Source organism: Poromitra crassiceps (assembly GCF_964638095.1).
Source record: "Poromitra crassiceps genome assembly, chromosome: 22".
Classification (NCBI taxonomy): Eukaryota; Metazoa; Chordata; class Actinopteri; order Beryciformes; family Melamphaidae; genus Poromitra; species Poromitra crassiceps.
Genome location: NC_139647.1, coordinates 14,663,858 through 14,682,040, shown reverse-complemented (window position 1 = coordinate 14,682,040; position 18,183 = coordinate 14,663,858). Strand labels below are relative to the sequence as shown.

The window sequence follows — 18,183 nt, the reverse complement described above, 5'->3', positions numbered from 1 at the left end:
GCTCGTGGACTCAACTCAAGAGAAACGTTTAGCATTAGTGTCGGGACATGGGGCGGGGGCATTTTACTCGTTTTAGAAACAAAGTTTTGGATTATGAAAGCTACTGAGTGCTGTTAATGGACAGGGCTAAACAACACGCCAGAGCTAGGTTCTGGGCAAGGTATGTACAGTTTCAGGGTCCAGGTTAGGGTTTAGGGGTCACTAAGGTCAGGGCTGAGTGAGAGGTTAAACTAGGGTTAGGGTCACCAAAAGTGGGTGATTATCACTTGTGATTTCTTCCCCTGAGGACCCAGTCTCATTCCCCACACACATTTTAATTGGGTCCCAGCTATGATCAGTGTGGATCAGACCAACTTACCAGCTATGATCAGTGTGGATCAGACCAACTTACCAGCTATGATCTGTGTGGATCAGTGCGGGGTGGAGACTGTCTCTTCTAAGGGATTGTGCACGATCCAATCAGAATGCAGGGTTCCAACCACTGATTACCCAACCCCCTGCCTTCAAGATAGTGTATGTTTGTTTGTTTGTGTGTGTGTGTGTGTGTGTGTGTGTGTCTTTCTGTCTGTCTGTGTTTGTGTATGTGGATACATAGGTGTGTGTTATCTCTTTGGTGTATGTGTGTGTGTGTGTGTGTGTGTGTGTGTGTGTGCGTGTGTGTGTGTGTGTGTGTGTCTCTAACAGTGTGTGTGTGTGTTCCAGGCTTTAGTAGGAGAAAAGGCCTGCTACCAATCAGTCTCCAGCTACGCAGGACAGGTTGTCTACCTGGGCACCAAGGTACTTTTTGTGTGTGTATATTGTTCACGTCTATTTCTACACTGCCTGCTTACATAGCTGTCCTTTACTCTTGACTTGTTTCATTGAAGGGCTGAGATGTGAAAATGTTCCACTGTGGAACAAAGCGTAGAAAACACTGGTGTGTGTGTGTGAAATTGTCAGTTAGGTCAGGAACAGGAAGTGACATCACGCATCGGTGTGGTTCCTGCCCACAGTGTGTGGGTGTGTATTCCGAGTAGTTGTGTTACCAGGGTAGGCCTAGGCAGGCTAAATCAACATGGACAGATCACGGTGATGATGCTTGTACCCGCACAGTGGCACAGTGGCAACGTTTCGACCCACAGCCGGGACATTTTGACCCACAGCCATGATGACATGTCTACTACCGGAGGTGACATTTCTACCAGCGGTGGCCATGTTTGTAGTCATAGTGATGACGTTGGTGCACACAGCATTGTCTACTTTGTACCCAAAGCAATGGCGTTTGTACCCGCAGTTCTCACTTTCTGACGGGACCCAACCCGGCCCGACGGGTTTGGGCCAGGTTCGACCCAACAATTGGTCGGGTTGGGTCGGGCTCGGGCTGCCCAAAAAAGAATGTACAGTATGCGTATGTATTTACAGTAGGATAGAGTCTCTTTGTTCTCTCTCACTCACACAGCCACAGCACACACAGCTTAGAGTTTTCCATTTCAGCCTGAGCCCAGGACCCTCTGGGTTCAACTTACTGGGGTCGGGTCGGGTCAGGTTTGAATTTTCAGGCCCGTTGAGAACTCTTAACACATTTGTACCGCGTGGGCTGTACTTTTGTCACTAATGTGAACACACTGTAAAGATTGCATTTCCACCTGCCTGACACAGGCTGCATGCTTTCCATCATGCATCCTGTAGGTATTAAAGGAGAATTTCGGTTTTTTCGAACCTGGAGCCATCTCCTGCCATTAATTATGATTTGTCCACTCACCAGGCGATCCCCGCGGCGTATCTGGGCGTCCTAGCGTTGTTTTGATATCAATAGCTTCCAAGTCAGTCGTAAAGTGGAGTTGATTTGGGGCCAAGTGTGAGCCTGTATTTCCTGCATCTAAATAGCTATTTTTCTTCCCTTTTTCGCCAAATATCGCCGTAATCTGATCCGTCAACATCCAGCCGAGTGTTATTTCACCCCAGGCTGTTTCCTGGAGTGCACAGGGATCAAATTACCTCAAACGTGATCTAGGTCACCAAGTCTCGTGAAGTCCCGCGATACTTTCCTGTCGACTGGCCAAATACAGGCAGGACGCTTTGCGGTCGTGGTTTTAGCGTAACCTATGTGGGGTTTGGCGTAACCTATGTGGGGTTTGGCATAACCTTCGTTATTTCGAATCCCACATAGGTTACGCCAAACCCCACATAGGTTACGCTAAAACCACGACCGCAAAGCGTCCTGCCTGTATTTGGCCAGTCGACAGGAAAGTATCGCGGGACTTCACGAGACTTGGTGACCTAGATCACGTTTGAGGTAATTTGATCCCTGTGCACTCCAGGAAACAGCCTGGGGTGAAATAACACTCGGCTGGATGTTGACGGATCAGATTACGGCGATATGTGGCGAAAACGGGAAGAAAAATAGCTATTTAGATGCAGGAAATACAGGCTACCACTTGGCCCCAAATCAACTCCATTTTACGACTGACTTGGACGATATTGATCTCAAAACAACGCTAGGACGCCCAGAAACGCTGCAGACATCGCTAGGTGAGTGGCCAAATCATAATTAATGCCAGGAAATGGCTCCAGGTTAAAAAAAAACGAAATTCTCCTTTAACATGCGTGTTCCTTATCTAGATATCCAGATATAGATCACATTTTAATATCGGGTGGAAATGATCTAGATAAGATATCCAGATATAGATCACATTTGAATATCAGGTGGAAATGATCTAGATAAGATATCCAGATATAGATCACATTTGAATATCAGGTGGAAATGATCTAGATAAGATATCCAGATATAGATCACATTTGAATATCAGGTGGAAATGATCTAGATAAGATATCCAGATATAGATCACATTTGAATATCAGGTGGAAATGATCTAGATAAGATATCCAGATATAGATCACATTTGAATATCAGGTGGAAATTATCTAGATAAGATATCCAGATATAGATCACATTTTAATATCAGGTGGAAATGATCTAGATAAGATATCCAGATATAGATCACATTTTAATATCAGGTGGAAATTATCTAGATAAGATATCCAGATATAGATCACATTTTAATATCAGGTGGAAATGATCTAGATAAGATATCCAGATATAGATCACATTTTAATATCAGGTGGAAATGGGGTCCATGCAATGTCTGTTGGCAATAGGATGCACCTAATGCCACTTGTTGGAAATTTGGTGACAGCAATAATAATGTGTCAAGGGACACCAAAGCAGGCCCGCCCTGTCCCCACTGTTAGGGTTGAAACCAGGCTAGTGCTGTGCTGTTCAAACCTGCAGTGGAAACCTGTTTAACCTTACAAGTGAAACCAGGCCATCTTGTTGAGCTCTGTGGAAGTCAGGGCTTGTGGTTTTGACAGGAAACACAGATGTGTGTCAGTATTAGATCAGGTCTAATCAGATGTATTTTCTGTTCTGTGTTGTTCCATAAGTAATGCCTCAACTGCTGGCTGGAGCGCCGCGCGCTGCAGTTCTGCGCGTTTGTTGAAATCGATTCTGTGCGTGTGTGTTTCTTTCTCTCTAAAAGTGCTGTGGTATTCTCTTGTCTTGCAGTCTGCTCACATTATGACTCTGAGGAACTGGAGAGAGGTAGGTCTCATATTGTTTTCGTTTACTCTACACACAGAGGATATCAAATAAGGTGAAGTTCTACCTCGTGTCTTGCATGCAGGTCTTCAGGGAAAAGGAAATGTGTATATGCCTAGTATACTCCTTCATAGTAAGGGTGCTGTAGCAATGGACACTGAGCATACAAAATACTAGGAACATCGGTTCTTTTCTATAAAATATCCACAATGAACCAAGAAATTCCAGCTGAACGCTATAATCTCATCGATTTCACCACACGAGTCGTGAAGGGGAGGAGAAAGGCGTCATTTGAGACGTGGTCTCTGTACGAGTGCAAGTCGGTATTAGCAAGATGTTCCTGAAATGTTGTGCACTCCATGTAGCTACAGCCACGTAGCTACAGACTGCTATGACATGAACACATGAATTCAAAATGTATTCAGAAGCATATTCCACTCAGATGGCAGTACTTTAGAACTGTGTCCGTCAAGCACAGGTGAAAGACGAAAAGAAATGATGAAACATTCCAGCGACAGATTTGCAGATAAGCTCACCATTAATACCGTAGTTGAAAAGCTGTTCATTGTCTCTATCAGCGGGAAAATCACCACCAGTTTAATGACTAGAATCATATTTTTAGATCACCGCATACTTTGCAGTGACTTAGCTTGTCAGTTTATTGAAGTTCATGTCAATAAATGATATTATTCTATTGTCTTGTAGCATGCTCTACAGAACAACCTGTATTGCTATTACCATTATTGTTAAACTTGTTTTATGATTTGCTATGACATTTTTCTTGCTGTGCCTCATACTGTAGGCAAGCTCTATTCACCACCTCACATCTCCCTATATTTAAAATGTTTCCTTGTTTGTGATCTGTGAATATATATATATATATATATATATAACGCTGATGCTTTTACCATCAGCGTTAAGTGACATACGTGTGTGTGTGTAGCAGAGAGATGAGATGTGTGTGTGTGTAGCAGAGAGATGAGGTGTGTGTGTGAGTGACGTGTGTGACGTGTGTGTGTGTGTGGCAGAGAGATGAGGTGTGTGTGTGTGTGTAGCAGAGAGATGAGGTGTGTGTGTGTGTGTGTGTGTGTGTGTGTGTCAGTGAGTGACGTGTGTGAGTGACGTGTGTGTGTGTGTGTGTGTGTGTGTGTAGCAGAGAGATGAGGTGTGATAAACTGGAGATTGTCTCATTTACAGTATATCAGTAGACCTGCTCTAGTAACCGACACTTAAAGGAGGGCTTTGTATGATTACAATGTTGCCGGTAACATGTGCAGATGAACAGCGTTTACCTTCCCTCCATGTTTCCTGCACTGAGGAAATCCCCGTTCATCTGCCTGCAGAAACTCTGCCACGCCACCACAGTCCGCATGTCTGGGAACGTCCACAAAATGTTAAACGGCTGGCGTGCGAGTGGGGTAAAACCGGCGATATATCTCATGAGCTGACTCACCAAAAGACGGTGCTGCAGCTCTAAACTACATGTTTGGGGGTTCTAGAGCAGAACACAAGACGTCTGCTCAGATGTGCGTTTACTGCGGTGGTTAAATCCCTGATCATGCCTGCCTGGGCTGGGCTATCAGCTAAATTCTAACTTTGCTTTTACGGGGGAATTTACCCCACCCTGACCCCGCCCCCAGCAAGGCTGAGCCAGCTAACCCAGCGTCTATTGTGGGCGTTCCCAGACATGCGGACTGTCTCTATAGTTGGTCATTAACTTAAGGTTATGAATATAACCCTGGTGTTGTGAATTAAGCTGCGTTCACACCGACCTATTAAAGTTTTTCGCTGGCATTGAGTTTACATACAAAGTCAATGCAAACGAGCGATTGAGCGTATATTCGCCTGGGAGAAAAATTGCTGGGCGTCCGAGCGACAGAGACAGAGCGATAGGGAGAAAATACGCTCGTCGCCCGAGATGAAATATCCCAACTCGAGCGAAAATACGCTGGCATCAGTCGCTCGCTGTTCAACACTGATTGGCTGCCGTGTGAGAGTGAGTCAAGGATCACACTGGCTTGGAACAAACCGCTGGTTTATTGTGTGGCAACAAACCGCATTGACAGGCTGACAGCTGACATGAAGTGAAGTCTGTCCTACCGGTATGGAGCTCGCATTAGGAGCACGCTGATAGGCTTTAGCTTGTAAACAATGACGGTGGCTCGTAGTGGACAAATATCATGACATTGCGTAAGGTTATAGCCCCCACATGTCCGTCAATTCGTGTGCCTGTTGATGAGCGATTTAAACAGAGCGACAGCGATTCCAAAGGGTTGAATCAAGTGACAGAGCGAAAAATAAATATCTCGGTGTGAACACAGCTTTATAGGAGTGAGGCTCTCGATGCGATTCTCCGTGGATGCGCGCACACAGAAAAAAAACAAAAAAACAATCTGTAGTTCGAACAGCCGCCCTCGAGCAGAACATCTGTTCACTTCTGTCTCCAAATGACATAAAATGACAATGACATGTCATTTGGAGACCGAAGTGCCTGTGAATGAACTGGGATCTTCTCAGTGCAGGATGTTCTCAGTGCAGCCTGCAGGCTAGTTGGAGGGAAGGTTCATACTACTGACATTGTAATGATACAAAGCTGGTTGAACATCTGCAACGTCCTCCTTTAAACAACAGATATCATTAGACTCCAAGTCAAGACTCTCTCTCTCTCTCTCTCCCCCCCTCTCTCTCTCTGTCTCTCTCCCCTTCCAGCGTGTAGACTGTCTGTTGAAACAGGAGCGTTTTGTTGAGGCTCTCTCTCTAGCCTGGTCCTTTCATGAGGGAACTGCCAAGGCTGTGCTTGGTGGGTACAACGTACAACCAGGACCAACAACCTGTCAATCAATCAGTCCAACATACAACCAGGAACAACAAACCTGTAGCCTGTTGTTGATATTAAAGTACTGTATCGTATATAAAGTTACCACAATAATAACAGTGTGTGACTGTCTCCACCAGGTCTGTTTGGAGACCCAGTCAAGAGGAAAGGAGTGGTGGCTGACAAGGTAGGAAGAGAAAACTCAACTTTCTCCAACGTCAACTTCTTCCTGCTCTTCGATTAACTGATTCCTGAGTCTCTCTCACCACTCTACTATTATCTGTGTGTGTGTGACTGTGTGTGTGTGTGTGTGTGTGTGTGTGTGTGTGTGTGTGTGTGTGTGTGTGTGTGTGTGTGTGTGTGTGTGTGTGCTCAGATGGTAGAGATCCTTTTCCAGTTTGCAGAGCGCTCTTTGAAGAAGTGTCCAGAACAAGGCAAGATCCAGGTGATGGAGCAACACTTCCAGGTGAGCTGACACATGCGCTTGGTGTCTTGTCGCCATGTGTTGCTCAGATCACGAGTCCGATCACAATTGACCTATCGCGCTAAGCCATGCCCCCAATGCAATGCAATCACAGCGCGTGCAGCTCTACAATACACTTGGACATTCTCAGCTTAGAGTTCCATAGAGAAGCACCAGAAAACGCATTATACATTCATAAGTTGAAAAAATGGTCAAACGATGTAATGTGCTTGGGGGTAAATGCAACATTACGAGTTATCCTGGGAGGCCAGGCAATTGATAATATTAAACTAGTAAACGTAGATCCACTCACATCCACAATGCTGCTGTTTTGGAGTTAAATCTGCAATCGTGGTGACAGCGAGATGACGAGTCTTCTCCCTCATTTGGCTTCCATGATCCAAAAGGTATCATGAAATCATCGTGGTATTCAGAAAGTCGGCAAAATAAAATGCTGAATTATGCGAGTTTCCAGTCATTACGTTATGCGCGTAATGGAGTTGGTGAAGAGATAGAGAGGAGAGGCTGGCCAGCGAGACTAGTGAAGAGGAGGCACATTGATTGATGTGATTATAACATCGCCAGACACCAGTCAAACCCTAAAACGAGGGAATTAATCTCGTTCTCCAAATAAATGTGAGGTAGTCTAAAGAGAAAAGATCCAGGAGGAAAACATGATGTTAAAAGCTGTAAGCTATGCCTCTGCTGATCTGCTACACCACCACCCATGCGTGCGTGCCGTTGTCTCGCTATGAAAAACATCTACACTATTTAACGTTTCTTGATTATACAGAGCTAGCGTACATGAAATAGATTACCAGGCGCCGGCTCTTCAATTCGGCATATAGGCTATATAATCCACGGAGAGGTTACTCTAAGTGAATGTCAATTCTGGATGTGAGTCGCCTGTTATCCCCGCCCGCTGTCTTCCTCCGTTAAAACGTTTGATTAAAGATTCGCTAAAGCCGTTTCCAGGCATGCACGTATGGCATTTCTTTTTATCGATAGCTTTAAATGTTGTACATCGCCCTCTATGGCATAGTGAAGTACTTTCTGATGGCTTCTAGACGATATCAGGCCTCAAAAAGTTGTGAAGAGCGTCTTGGGATGTAACTTTGACAGTGACGGCTGCCATTATTCTAGTCAGCCTGCCCTGTGTTTGTCCAAGTGAGCACGAGGGGTGGGGCTTAGCGATAGGTCAATTGTACTGTAATTGCCTTTAATCTGATTAACCTCTATTCTACCCCTTTTCCTCAGCTAGCCCATTTTGAAGATTTTTGAAGATGAAGATTTTTGTTACCCAAATTCAGTGTCCTTCTCTGTCTGTTTTTCTGTCTCTGTCTCTCTCTCTGTCTTTCTAGGATGTGGTGCCTGTGCTGGTGGATTACTGTCTCCTGCTGCAGAGGATGTTAGTGAAATAGACTAGTACTCACTCACTCACTCACTCACTCACTCTCTCTCTCTCTCACACACACACACACACACACACACACACACACACACACACACACACACACACACGTTTGATGAAGGTTTGGTTAATTTGGTCAGTTGTGGGATAACCAGCTAACCGAGCTAAGTAGTATTTAATAATACATTAATAAATTAAATTGTCACACTCATACCTGCCAACATTAGGCTGTGTAAAAGAAGGAGATTTTCAGGGGGGTCGGCAAATGCACCATTGCTCAAATCTAATAATAATAATAATACATCGGATTTATATAGTGCTTTTCCAAGTGCTCAAAGATGCTTCACAATACAAAACAATACAATACAATAACTTAAGAATAGAGAAGAAAATAAATAAAAGGTGAGAGAGGAAAGGAGTTCATGGGTTGAAAGCAAGGGTGAAAAGGTGGGTTTTGAGGGCGTGTTTGAATGATGACAGGGTGTCTGCTACATTACATCTAGCCTACATTTGGAGTGCTGTTTAGCCCCCTTCAGTTCCCCACAAGCTAACATGACATGGTTCGTCACAATGGATGGGACACATGCGGTAAGGAAAAATGACGCACCTGTTCTATCTTTGTCGGATCCTGCATACGTCTGACAGATGACATGAGTGTGGGTCTGTTTGCAGCCGTACCGCATCTGTTCCGGAGGCGGTGTACAGTACATTAGCCCTAAGCCTGCTGCAGCCTCTGAAAGACATTAAACAATTTGATTTGTATCACTATGAAATCTAAGATATGATATGATTTATGATGATCGGGGGAAATTACCAATCAGGAGCACAGCAGGAGAAAGGGTTAAAAAAGGGAGGTTCCCACGAAAATCCTGACTGTTTGCAAGTATGGTACCGTAACACTGACCGTGTGTGTGTGTGTGTGTGTGTGTGTGTGTGTGTGTGTGTGTGTGTGTGTGTGTGTGTGTGTGTGTGTGTGTGTGTGTGTGTGTGTGTGTGTGTGTGTGTGTGTGTGTGTGTGTGTGTGTGTGTGTTTGTGTGTGTGTGTGTGTGTGTGTGTGCAGTGACCTGCTGTTTAACCAGCTGTACGGACGGCTTGTGGAGAACGTGGTTGCTAAGGGGGTCTTCCTGGAGTCACTGGAGTCGTACATCGTTGCCGAGCGCCTGGGTCACCTGACCACACCAATCATGAGGGACCTGCTGGCTCATTACCATAGCAACGGCATGATGGACAGCCTGGAGAACTGCATAGTCCACCTGGACATCACCAGCCTAGACATACAACAGGTGTGTGTGTGTGTGTGTGTGTGTGTGTGTGTGTGTGTGTGTGTGTGTGTGTGTGTGTGTGTGCGTGCGCAACTAGGGAGTATGATATACAGGAAATATGAAAAGTTATGGAATAGTATGGTACAGGTTCCTTTACTACCGGTACCGAATTGCAACGCAGAATTAGTGAAATATCCGCCCACCGGTGCTTCGAAACTGGCACCGCACAAATAAAACTGATTTCCAGACTAGACTATAATGTCAACAGTTTTCGTAGACTAAAATAGTAACAGTTTTCTTTGACTAAGATGAGACTAAATTAAAAGACTTTTAGTTGACTAAAACTTGACAAAATAAAAACAGGATGAGGTTGACTAAATATGAGAAAAACTGACAAGGACATTTGACACAGGACTAAGGCTAAGACTAAATTAAAGAATAGCTGTCAAAATTAACACTACACCGCACACACCTTCACTAACATGGTTTGGAATGCACTGCTTGAAAACACTTTAAATCTGCTTTAAATATTAATTAAAAAAGTATTGGTTTGCTTTAAAAGTACCATTTTAGCACCGGTGTCAGAAAAATACCAAACCATACCCATCCCTACTTAAAATTAAGTGCCAGGACTTACACGCATATAGCCTCGCTGTCTTTCACATTCACATTTCACGTGAAATTCAGATTTAGCGTAGAGTGTACGTTACATGTGAGACTGCTGCATCTATTCTACACCAATGTACTTACTCCTAATATTGCTGCACGATTATGGCAAAAACTCTTTTTTAATGTAGTATAGCCTAAGTTGCATCAGATAGAAAGCCTTGCTGTCACTCTCAGTTTTACCAAAGTGTGTGTGTGTGTGTGTGTGTGTGTGTGTGTGTGTGTGTGTGTGTATGTGTGTGTGTGTGTGTGTGTGTGTGTGTGTGTGCGCGTGCGTGCTTGCGCGTCTAGGTGGTTCAGGTGTGTTGGGAGAACCAGCTCTACGATGCTATGATCTACGTTTTCAACAGCGGCATGAATGACTATATCACACCTATGGAGGTAACAACAAGCTAGGTTTCTACGTAGGTGCTCACCCAAAAGAACACCAGGGATACAAGTGTATATAGATATATATATATATATATATATATATATATATATATATATATATATATATATATATATATATATATATATATATATATATATATCAGATCCTGCAGCTGTGGATTGGTAAATAACAACAACACAATGAGCAACCTTTGTCTACTTTCTTGTTGTATGGCAGAAACTCTTTGCAGTGATTGGCCCACCACTTAGGGAGGGGAGGACTCTGACAGGTAAGCCTTTTCAGTGATTGGCCCACCACTTAGAGAGAGGGGAGTCTGCCTGGAGTTCTTCGTATTAATTTGAAATGCTTGGAAAATACAGAGAGGAATTGTTAACTCTCTCTCTTTCTCTTTGGACAGATGAGCAAGTGGTGATGGGCAACAAGCTGTTGGTCTATATAAGGTAGCAAACACACAGGCATCAATTCACTAAACCCAAAGCTAAGTCAATGCAGCAGATATAATTTACCGCCAAATCTGATGATAACTACAACATGGTGACAAAGTGCAGCAGTGACCGATGAGATATGATTTGGTTAATGTTGTCAACAAACTATCAGGCCCTATCTTACACCCGGCTGACGCAAAGGGCAGCGCGCGTGTCATCGCTCGTCTCCGACCACGCAGTGTGTAACGACGCAGTGTGTAACGACGCAGTGTGTAACGATGCAGTGTGTAACGACGCAGTGTGTAACGATGCAGTGTGTAACGACGCAGTGTGTAACGATGCAGTGTGTAACGACGCAGTGTGTAACGAGGCAGTGTGGATTGATTTGGACACGCCCTAAATGCACTTGCGCCCTGCGCTTTTAATTAGACAGAAGGAACACCACCTGGCTGGGTGTTACGCAGGTAAAGCATTAGGGCCTAATGCTTTTCGCCTAAAGATTAAGTGAAAAGTTGAGGCTTTTGAAATCCATTCAAAAAGTTCAATACATTCAGAAGACTTTTGTAGTGAAAACATGCATAATGCAGGATATATATAGCCCACTCCACAGTAGTGGATTTGGCTCTTCTTGGAGAAGAGGAAATTACTTGATGAGTTGACGATGAAGTCTGAATTTCAGGCTCGATTTTTCTGGCTTCACAAGTAACTAAGTAAATCAGGTGTGGTCTGTCTTAGACCTCCCGGGGCAGACAGAACCTTCATGAGGACTGCATCTGGCCCAGGTCTGAGTTACAGAACCGTCATGAGGGCTGCATCTGACCCAGGTCTGAGTTAGACAGTGTGTACAACTGATTGAATGAGACACAAATAAGGGTAGCCTCAAAAAGCACAAGTCACTGGTATACAATACTTCCAGGTCTGTATGCCTGTCCTTCGCGTATCTCGAGAACCGTTTGTCAGATTGACTTCAAACTTGGGGAATGCGCTTAGAGAGTGCAGTGGGGGGGGGGGGGGCGCCCACGCCCACGGGTGGTGCATGGGGGGAACGGGCACTGCACTAGTATAGTATGATTTAATTTAGGAGTGAGAAAAAAACACTGTCAGCCTGTTGAATAATTTACAGATGCCACTTATTTTTAACCATCATTGTTGTCAAAGTGATTGTGATACCTTGGTGTTACAGTAGCTGTTTGAAAAGTCATTATCGTGTGTGTGTGTGTGTGTGTGTGTGTGTGTGTGTGTGTGCAGCTGCTGTCTGGCAGGAAGGGCCTATCCGCTAGGAGACATTCCGGAAGACCTTGTGGCACAAGTGAAGAACCAGGTGTGTGTGTTGACTTGTAATCAGGCTCTCCCAAGGATAACAAAACAATAGGAAAATGTCACTGATGAGTGAGCTTGTTGTTAGGAACAGAGGTTTGTGTTGATGCTGAAGAGAGAGAGAGAGTGTGTGTGTGTGTGTGTGTGTGTGTGTGTGTGTGTGTGTGTGTGTGTGTGTGTGTGTGTGTGTGTGTGTGTGTGTGTGTGTGTGTGTGTGTGTGTGTGTGTGTGTATCAAATTAGTCCATTTGCAGCTAAAGGTGCATGTTTGTAAGAGTTCATCAAAATGCACACACACACATCCACATCCAGACACACACACAGTCACATTAACAAACATCCGCCCTTTCCAAACCTACCCACTACTACTGAGAGGGGAGTGAGGAGAATATCTCTTTCAGTTAACGCACACACACACACACACACACACACACACACACACACACACACACACACACACACACGAGTCGGTCATGCTGATATCCACTGAAAGGCTTTAGTGGATGGGTGGAACGGACAGGCCTGTTTCCTGTTGAGAGCTACTGTGGGAACAGCTGTGATCTCACTCTTGGGGAATGCTGCCCTGTATATGTGCCTATAGCTGGCAGCTATTGGCACATATACATTACTCAAGTACTGACGTTATGAACGAGTACTCGAGTACTCGAGTACCCGAGTACTCCCTCAATAGCTGCGTCCACCGAGCTCCAGTGAGTTTGAGATGTTTCGTTTCTCATCGATGCTCTTTCATCCCCACCACAATGATGAAACCACGGTAACATCTCTGATACCATGGCAACGGCCGGCACGTGTCAGAGGTGTCACTGCGTATTTGGTCGCCGTGGTAACAAACAAGCTTGTGGGCTACAGTATACTGTATATTCGTTATTGTAACCTGAATGTTAAAGCTTGGTACATAGAGAAAAGTGGGACAAGAGGGACAGAGATATTCTCTGATGTTCTGATTTAAAGTCATGATCAATATTGAATGGTGCAATGAGCTAATGCTGGAAAAACACTGAAGTCATATCTAAAGTAACTTCCAGGTGTTTTGTGTTCATGTTTTGTGTCCCTGTACATGTATACCCACATGCTAATCTGCATGTGTGGGCATGTTTATCACAAGCCGCGTGTCTGTCTCAGGTGTTCGACTTCCTGATCCGTCTCCACTCAGCCGACTCGGGGGAGGAGGAGGACGAGGAGGTGTTTCCGTTCGTTCGTACGCTCCTCCACTTTGACACGCGGGAGTTCCTCAATGTGCTGGCCCTGGTGAGCTACCTCAACAGCCAGGAAACACAACACGACACTCAGGTACAACCTCGCCTCCCGTAGGCCCGCCGGACCGCCAACCAAGTCACAAAGCTGATCAGTGACTCTCGATCGATTTATGCAGCCTTCCCTTCTGCCTATTGGAGATTTGATGTGATTTGAGCAGTTGTCAATAGCCCAAGCCAATGCATTCAGTGTGTTGACAAACCGGGTCAATTTCAAAACATTGCATTTCATTTCGAATTGAAAGTCAAATTTAAGTTTTGATTCCATTCAACAACATTTTTTTTTTAAATTCAACAGTCCAATATGAGCATGCTCTTTGCTGGTACCAATTTCGTTCCAGTACACTTCCTGAAATGTTTGAATGCAAAGTGAATGGGACCCAGTAGTGCCTACAGTATTCCTCGGCTTGTGATTTGGGAGAAGTTGTCCTCCGGTTTGTCAACGGCTTCATGTTGCCATAATCATCCAGCTGAGCAGCTTTGCAGACACGGCCTTTAATCTCAATATCAATAATAAATACTCTGCTTTCTCATTTTGAAGTGAACACAATTCCACATCTTTCACCAAGCAGCTTGGAGCACCGAGATGGATTTCATTTCTCGTTGATGGATTCTTTTCTCTTTGTCTTTTCCTTCCCTGTAGACCTTTGAGGACTTTAAGAACGACAAGCAGGCTCTGGAGTACCAACAAAGGATAGTGGACATCTTGCTGAAGGTAAACCCCCTGAGAAGATCCCACCACTATGCACGCTCTTTTTCACCAATGTGCTCCTTTTCTAACCTTGCAAGCCAGCGGGATTCTCCGCTTTAAACAGCTAACAGCTAACTAGTACAACAGTCTCATACTTTTCACCAGTACAACCCACAGCAGTGTTTCCTACAGGCTGACAATGTACAGTACCTGAACTAACTAGTACTTATTCACCTGTAAAAAGACTGCACATCAAATTCCATGGCTTTGGGTTAAGGATATTGCATGACTTTCTTTGCTTCCACATACCAGTGGTATTTGAACTGTCCTGTTATTGAGATTTGCAGATTTTATATTTATTTCCAAATTTGCATCAACAAGACTTGATTTGGCTTATTGACCGCTCATAGAAATGTGTGCTTGTCGTGTGTCTGTTAATGGGCAGATATGAGTGAAAACGATGCACTGTATGTTTTTTTTTTAACCCGTGTCTGTCTACCTGCATTGTCTTGTTTAGTTGTATTTGCGGTGTACATATCTAGCGCTTCTTTACTCCTCTTTCACATATCACTGTCTCTGTTTTCCTCTTTTCTCTCAATCTGTCTGGAGTATTTTGCTTTGCTCGGCTTATTCATATGTCTCTTTCCGGTTGCTTAGGTGATGGTGGACAACCCAGACTTTACTCCCTCCCAGGTGGGCGGGCTCTTCACCTTCCTGGCTCGCCAATTGGCCAAGCCAGACAACACGCTATTCGTTAACAGGAAACTATTCGACCAGGTAACCTGCTGCTGACACCACTCTTTAAACACCGGGTCACATTTATCGACGTTTTCCTGTCTGTTTCGAGTGCCAACAGTATTGCTGTTGCTGAAATGTTTATCAATCTTTTAGCATTTCTCCCCTCCTTTCTTGTGATTGGTTCCTCTTCTCTCTTTTTTTGCTTTTTCAAATCCAAACACAATAACAGACATCATACAACCAACAAATGCAATTAGCAATTAAAAGGACAATATCAAAGAAGAGGGAAAAAGGGGGGGGCGGGGCAGAGAGACAGGGTGGCATCAGGGTCATACAGTATAAGAACACATCCTCCATACAGGAAGGTTATAGAGGTACAATCAATCTGGTGCAATGGGAGCTTTTCCATATCATCCATAAAGGGTTGCCATACCTTGTCAAGTGTTTGACTCTTATTCCTCAGCCAGTAAGTTATTTTCTCTAGTGGTATACATACAGCTATTCATTTCAGAGAGCCATTTTGCAATTGGGAGGGGGGCGTCAGATTTCCATTTTAAATTCCATTGTTGTGATTGGTTCTTAAGGTTCTGGAGTTCCTGTGTAGCCCAGATGACGACTCTCGACACACTGAGAGGCAGCAGGTTGGTGAAACAAGCACACATGCCAGTTCCTAACAAAGAGTTACATGCGAGCCAACAACAGAATGGCTTGAAACCGTGAATATCAGCAGTTGCAATGAAGCAACCACAGCGAGCCGCGGCAACCTGACTAGTCATTCTGTGAGCAGCAGCAACCTGACTAGTCATTCTGTGAGCAGCAGCAACCTGACTAGTCATTCTGTGAGCAGCGGCAACCTGACTAGTCATTCTGTGACCAGCGGCAACCTGACTAGTCATTCTGTGAGCAGCAGCAACCTGACTAGTCATTCTGTGAGCAGCAGCAACCTGACTAGTCATTCTGTGAGCAGCAGCAACCTGACTAGTCATTCTGTGAGCAGCAGCAACCTGACTAGTCATTCTGTGAGCAGCAGCAACCTGACTAGTCATTCTGTGAGCCGCGGCAACCTGACTAGTCATTCTGTGAGCAGCAGCAACCTGACTAGTCATTCTGTGAGCAGCAGCAACCTGACTAGTCATTCTGTGAGCAGCAGCAACCTGACTAGTCATTCTGTGAGCAGCAGCAACCTGACTAGTCATTCTGTGAGCCGCGGCAACCTGACTAGTCATTCTGTGAGCAGCAGCAACCTGACTAGTCATTCTGTGAGCAGCAGCAACCTGACTAGTCATTCTGTGAGCAGCAGCAACCTGACTAGTCATTCTGTGAGCCGCGGCAACCTGACTAGTCATTCTGTGAGCAGCGGCAACCTGACTAGTCATTCTGTGAGCAGCGGCAACCTGACTAGTCATTCTGTGAGCAGCAGCAACCTGACTAGTCATTCTGTGAGCAGCAGCAACCTGACTAGTCATTCTGTGAGCAGCGGCAACCTGACTAGTCATTCTGTGACCAGCGGCAACCTGACTAGTCATTCTGTGAGCAGCAGCAACCTGACTAGTCATTCTGTGAGCAGCAGCAACCTGACTAGTCATTCTGTGAGCAGCAGCAACCTGACTAGTCATTCTGTGAGCAGCAGCAACCTGACTAGTCATTCTGTGAGCAGCAGCAACCTGACTAGTCATTCTGTGAGCCGCGGCAACCTGACTAGTCATTCTGTGAGCAGCAGCAACCTGACTAGTCATTCTGTGAGCAGCAGCAACCTGACTAGTCATTCTGTGAGCAGCAGCAACCTGACTAGTCATTCTGTGAGCAGCAGCAACCTGACTAGTCATTCTGTGAGCCGCGGCAACCTGACTAGTCATTCTGTGAGCAGCGGCAACCTGACTAGTCATTCTGTGAGCAGCAGCAACCTGACTAGTCATTCTGTGAGCAGCAGCAACCTGACTAGTCATTCTGTGAGCAGCAGCAACCTGACTAGTCATTCTGTGAGCCGCGACAACCTGACATGCCTCATATGTCTTAGCCTAGGTAAACCCAGCCCCCACGTGACCTGCTCTCTCAGTTCCCAGTCACTAGCATAGTGACTGAGAACAGGTCTGAGAGCAGGTCACGTGGGGGATGGGTTTACCCAGGCTACATATGTCTGACAGACATATGAGTTGACCAACCACGGACCTCCTCATTTGCGTGACACAACTCGTGTGGGTGGTACATTCTGAACGATGCACCAATACACGCAGAGAACTGGACTTCCGCCATGATACTATTGGAGCCAGGGGATTTCCTCTGCTGACTTGTGATTCAGACCCTCTGATTGTACCTCAACGACCACGCTGAAGACCGATTGGTTCCCTGTCTGTTGGGATCACATTTTCCAAATTCATATTGCCGGGTGTTTGCTCGCTTACAGCATGTTATGAACTGGTGACAGACACACACCTACATTCATGCTTGCCTGCAGTGTGATTGACTAGGTGAGGTGATGCGATTGGTCTCGTTTGTGATTGGTCATATACTGTAGGTACTGCTGGAGCTGCTTCAGGTGGGGGGCGTGGTCCAGTTTGATGAAGGAAGGCTATTGGCTCTAGCAGAGAAGGCTGAGTTGTGAGTAACTGATCAAAGACTGTTAGAGATGAGCTTTGCTTTTCTGAATCAGATGTTTATATTATTTTATTATTATTATATCATTATTATTATTATTATTATTATATTATAGCACTCTGGAACGAAAACATTGCTGTGGATTATTAATACCAGGTAATATATTTGATTGCGGTATCTTTTATTGGTTACGTGAAATGTTTAATATTCCACTTTTGTAATTGCAAAACAAAGTAGGACAAATTATCTTGGAAATTTTCCACACTTTGTCACCATTCATAATTTCAAGTAACAAGAAATGAATGAATCCCATTCTCTCCCATGTATTGTGCGTGCGTGCGTGCGTGTGTGTGTGTGTGTGTGTGTGTGTGTGTGTGTGTGTGTGTATGTGCATGTGCGTGCGTGCGTGCGTGTGTGTGTTGCTGTGCATTCAGACCCCCACTGACTATCAGTGTTTGTTTGTGATAAAAAACAAGCCTCTCTCTCTCTGTGTGTTTTACTGCCTCGGTCGTCCCTGCCTCGCCCTTCAGCTACCAGATCTGTGAATTTCTGTAT

General features: G+C 44.9%; 1 protein-coding gene across 1 annotated transcript in view; it reads left to right on the top strand.

Moving 5' to 3' along the window:
* Positions 1-18,183, top strand: part of vps8 (VPS8 subunit of CORVET complex) — a 56,202-nt gene that overhangs the window by 19,840 nt on the left and 18,179 nt on the right. The window contains exons 15-31 of the mRNA XM_083657952.1: positions 703-777; positions 3,545-3,580; positions 6,287-6,377; positions 6,533-6,579; positions 6,769-6,858; positions 8,217-8,263; positions 9,328-9,550; positions 10,487-10,576; positions 10,806-10,857; positions 10,987-11,029; positions 12,263-12,335; positions 13,474-13,599; positions 14,248-14,319; positions 14,953-15,072; positions 15,618-15,674; positions 17,549-17,631; positions 18,159-18,183. The exon at positions 18,159-18,183 is cut by the window's right edge and continues 60 nt beyond it. Coding sequence (XP_083514078.1) covers positions 703-777; positions 3,545-3,580; positions 6,287-6,377; positions 6,533-6,579; positions 6,769-6,858; positions 8,217-8,263; positions 9,328-9,550; positions 10,487-10,576; positions 10,806-10,857; positions 10,987-11,029; positions 12,263-12,335; positions 13,474-13,599; positions 14,248-14,319; positions 14,953-15,072; positions 15,618-15,674; positions 17,549-17,631; positions 18,159-18,183 — 1,350 coding nt within the window. The remainder of the gene's footprint in view (positions 1-702; positions 778-3,544; positions 3,581-6,286; positions 6,378-6,532; positions 6,580-6,768; positions 6,859-8,216; positions 8,264-9,327; positions 9,551-10,486; positions 10,577-10,805; positions 10,858-10,986; positions 11,030-12,262; positions 12,336-13,473; positions 13,600-14,247; positions 14,320-14,952; positions 15,073-15,617; positions 15,675-17,548; positions 17,632-18,158) is intronic.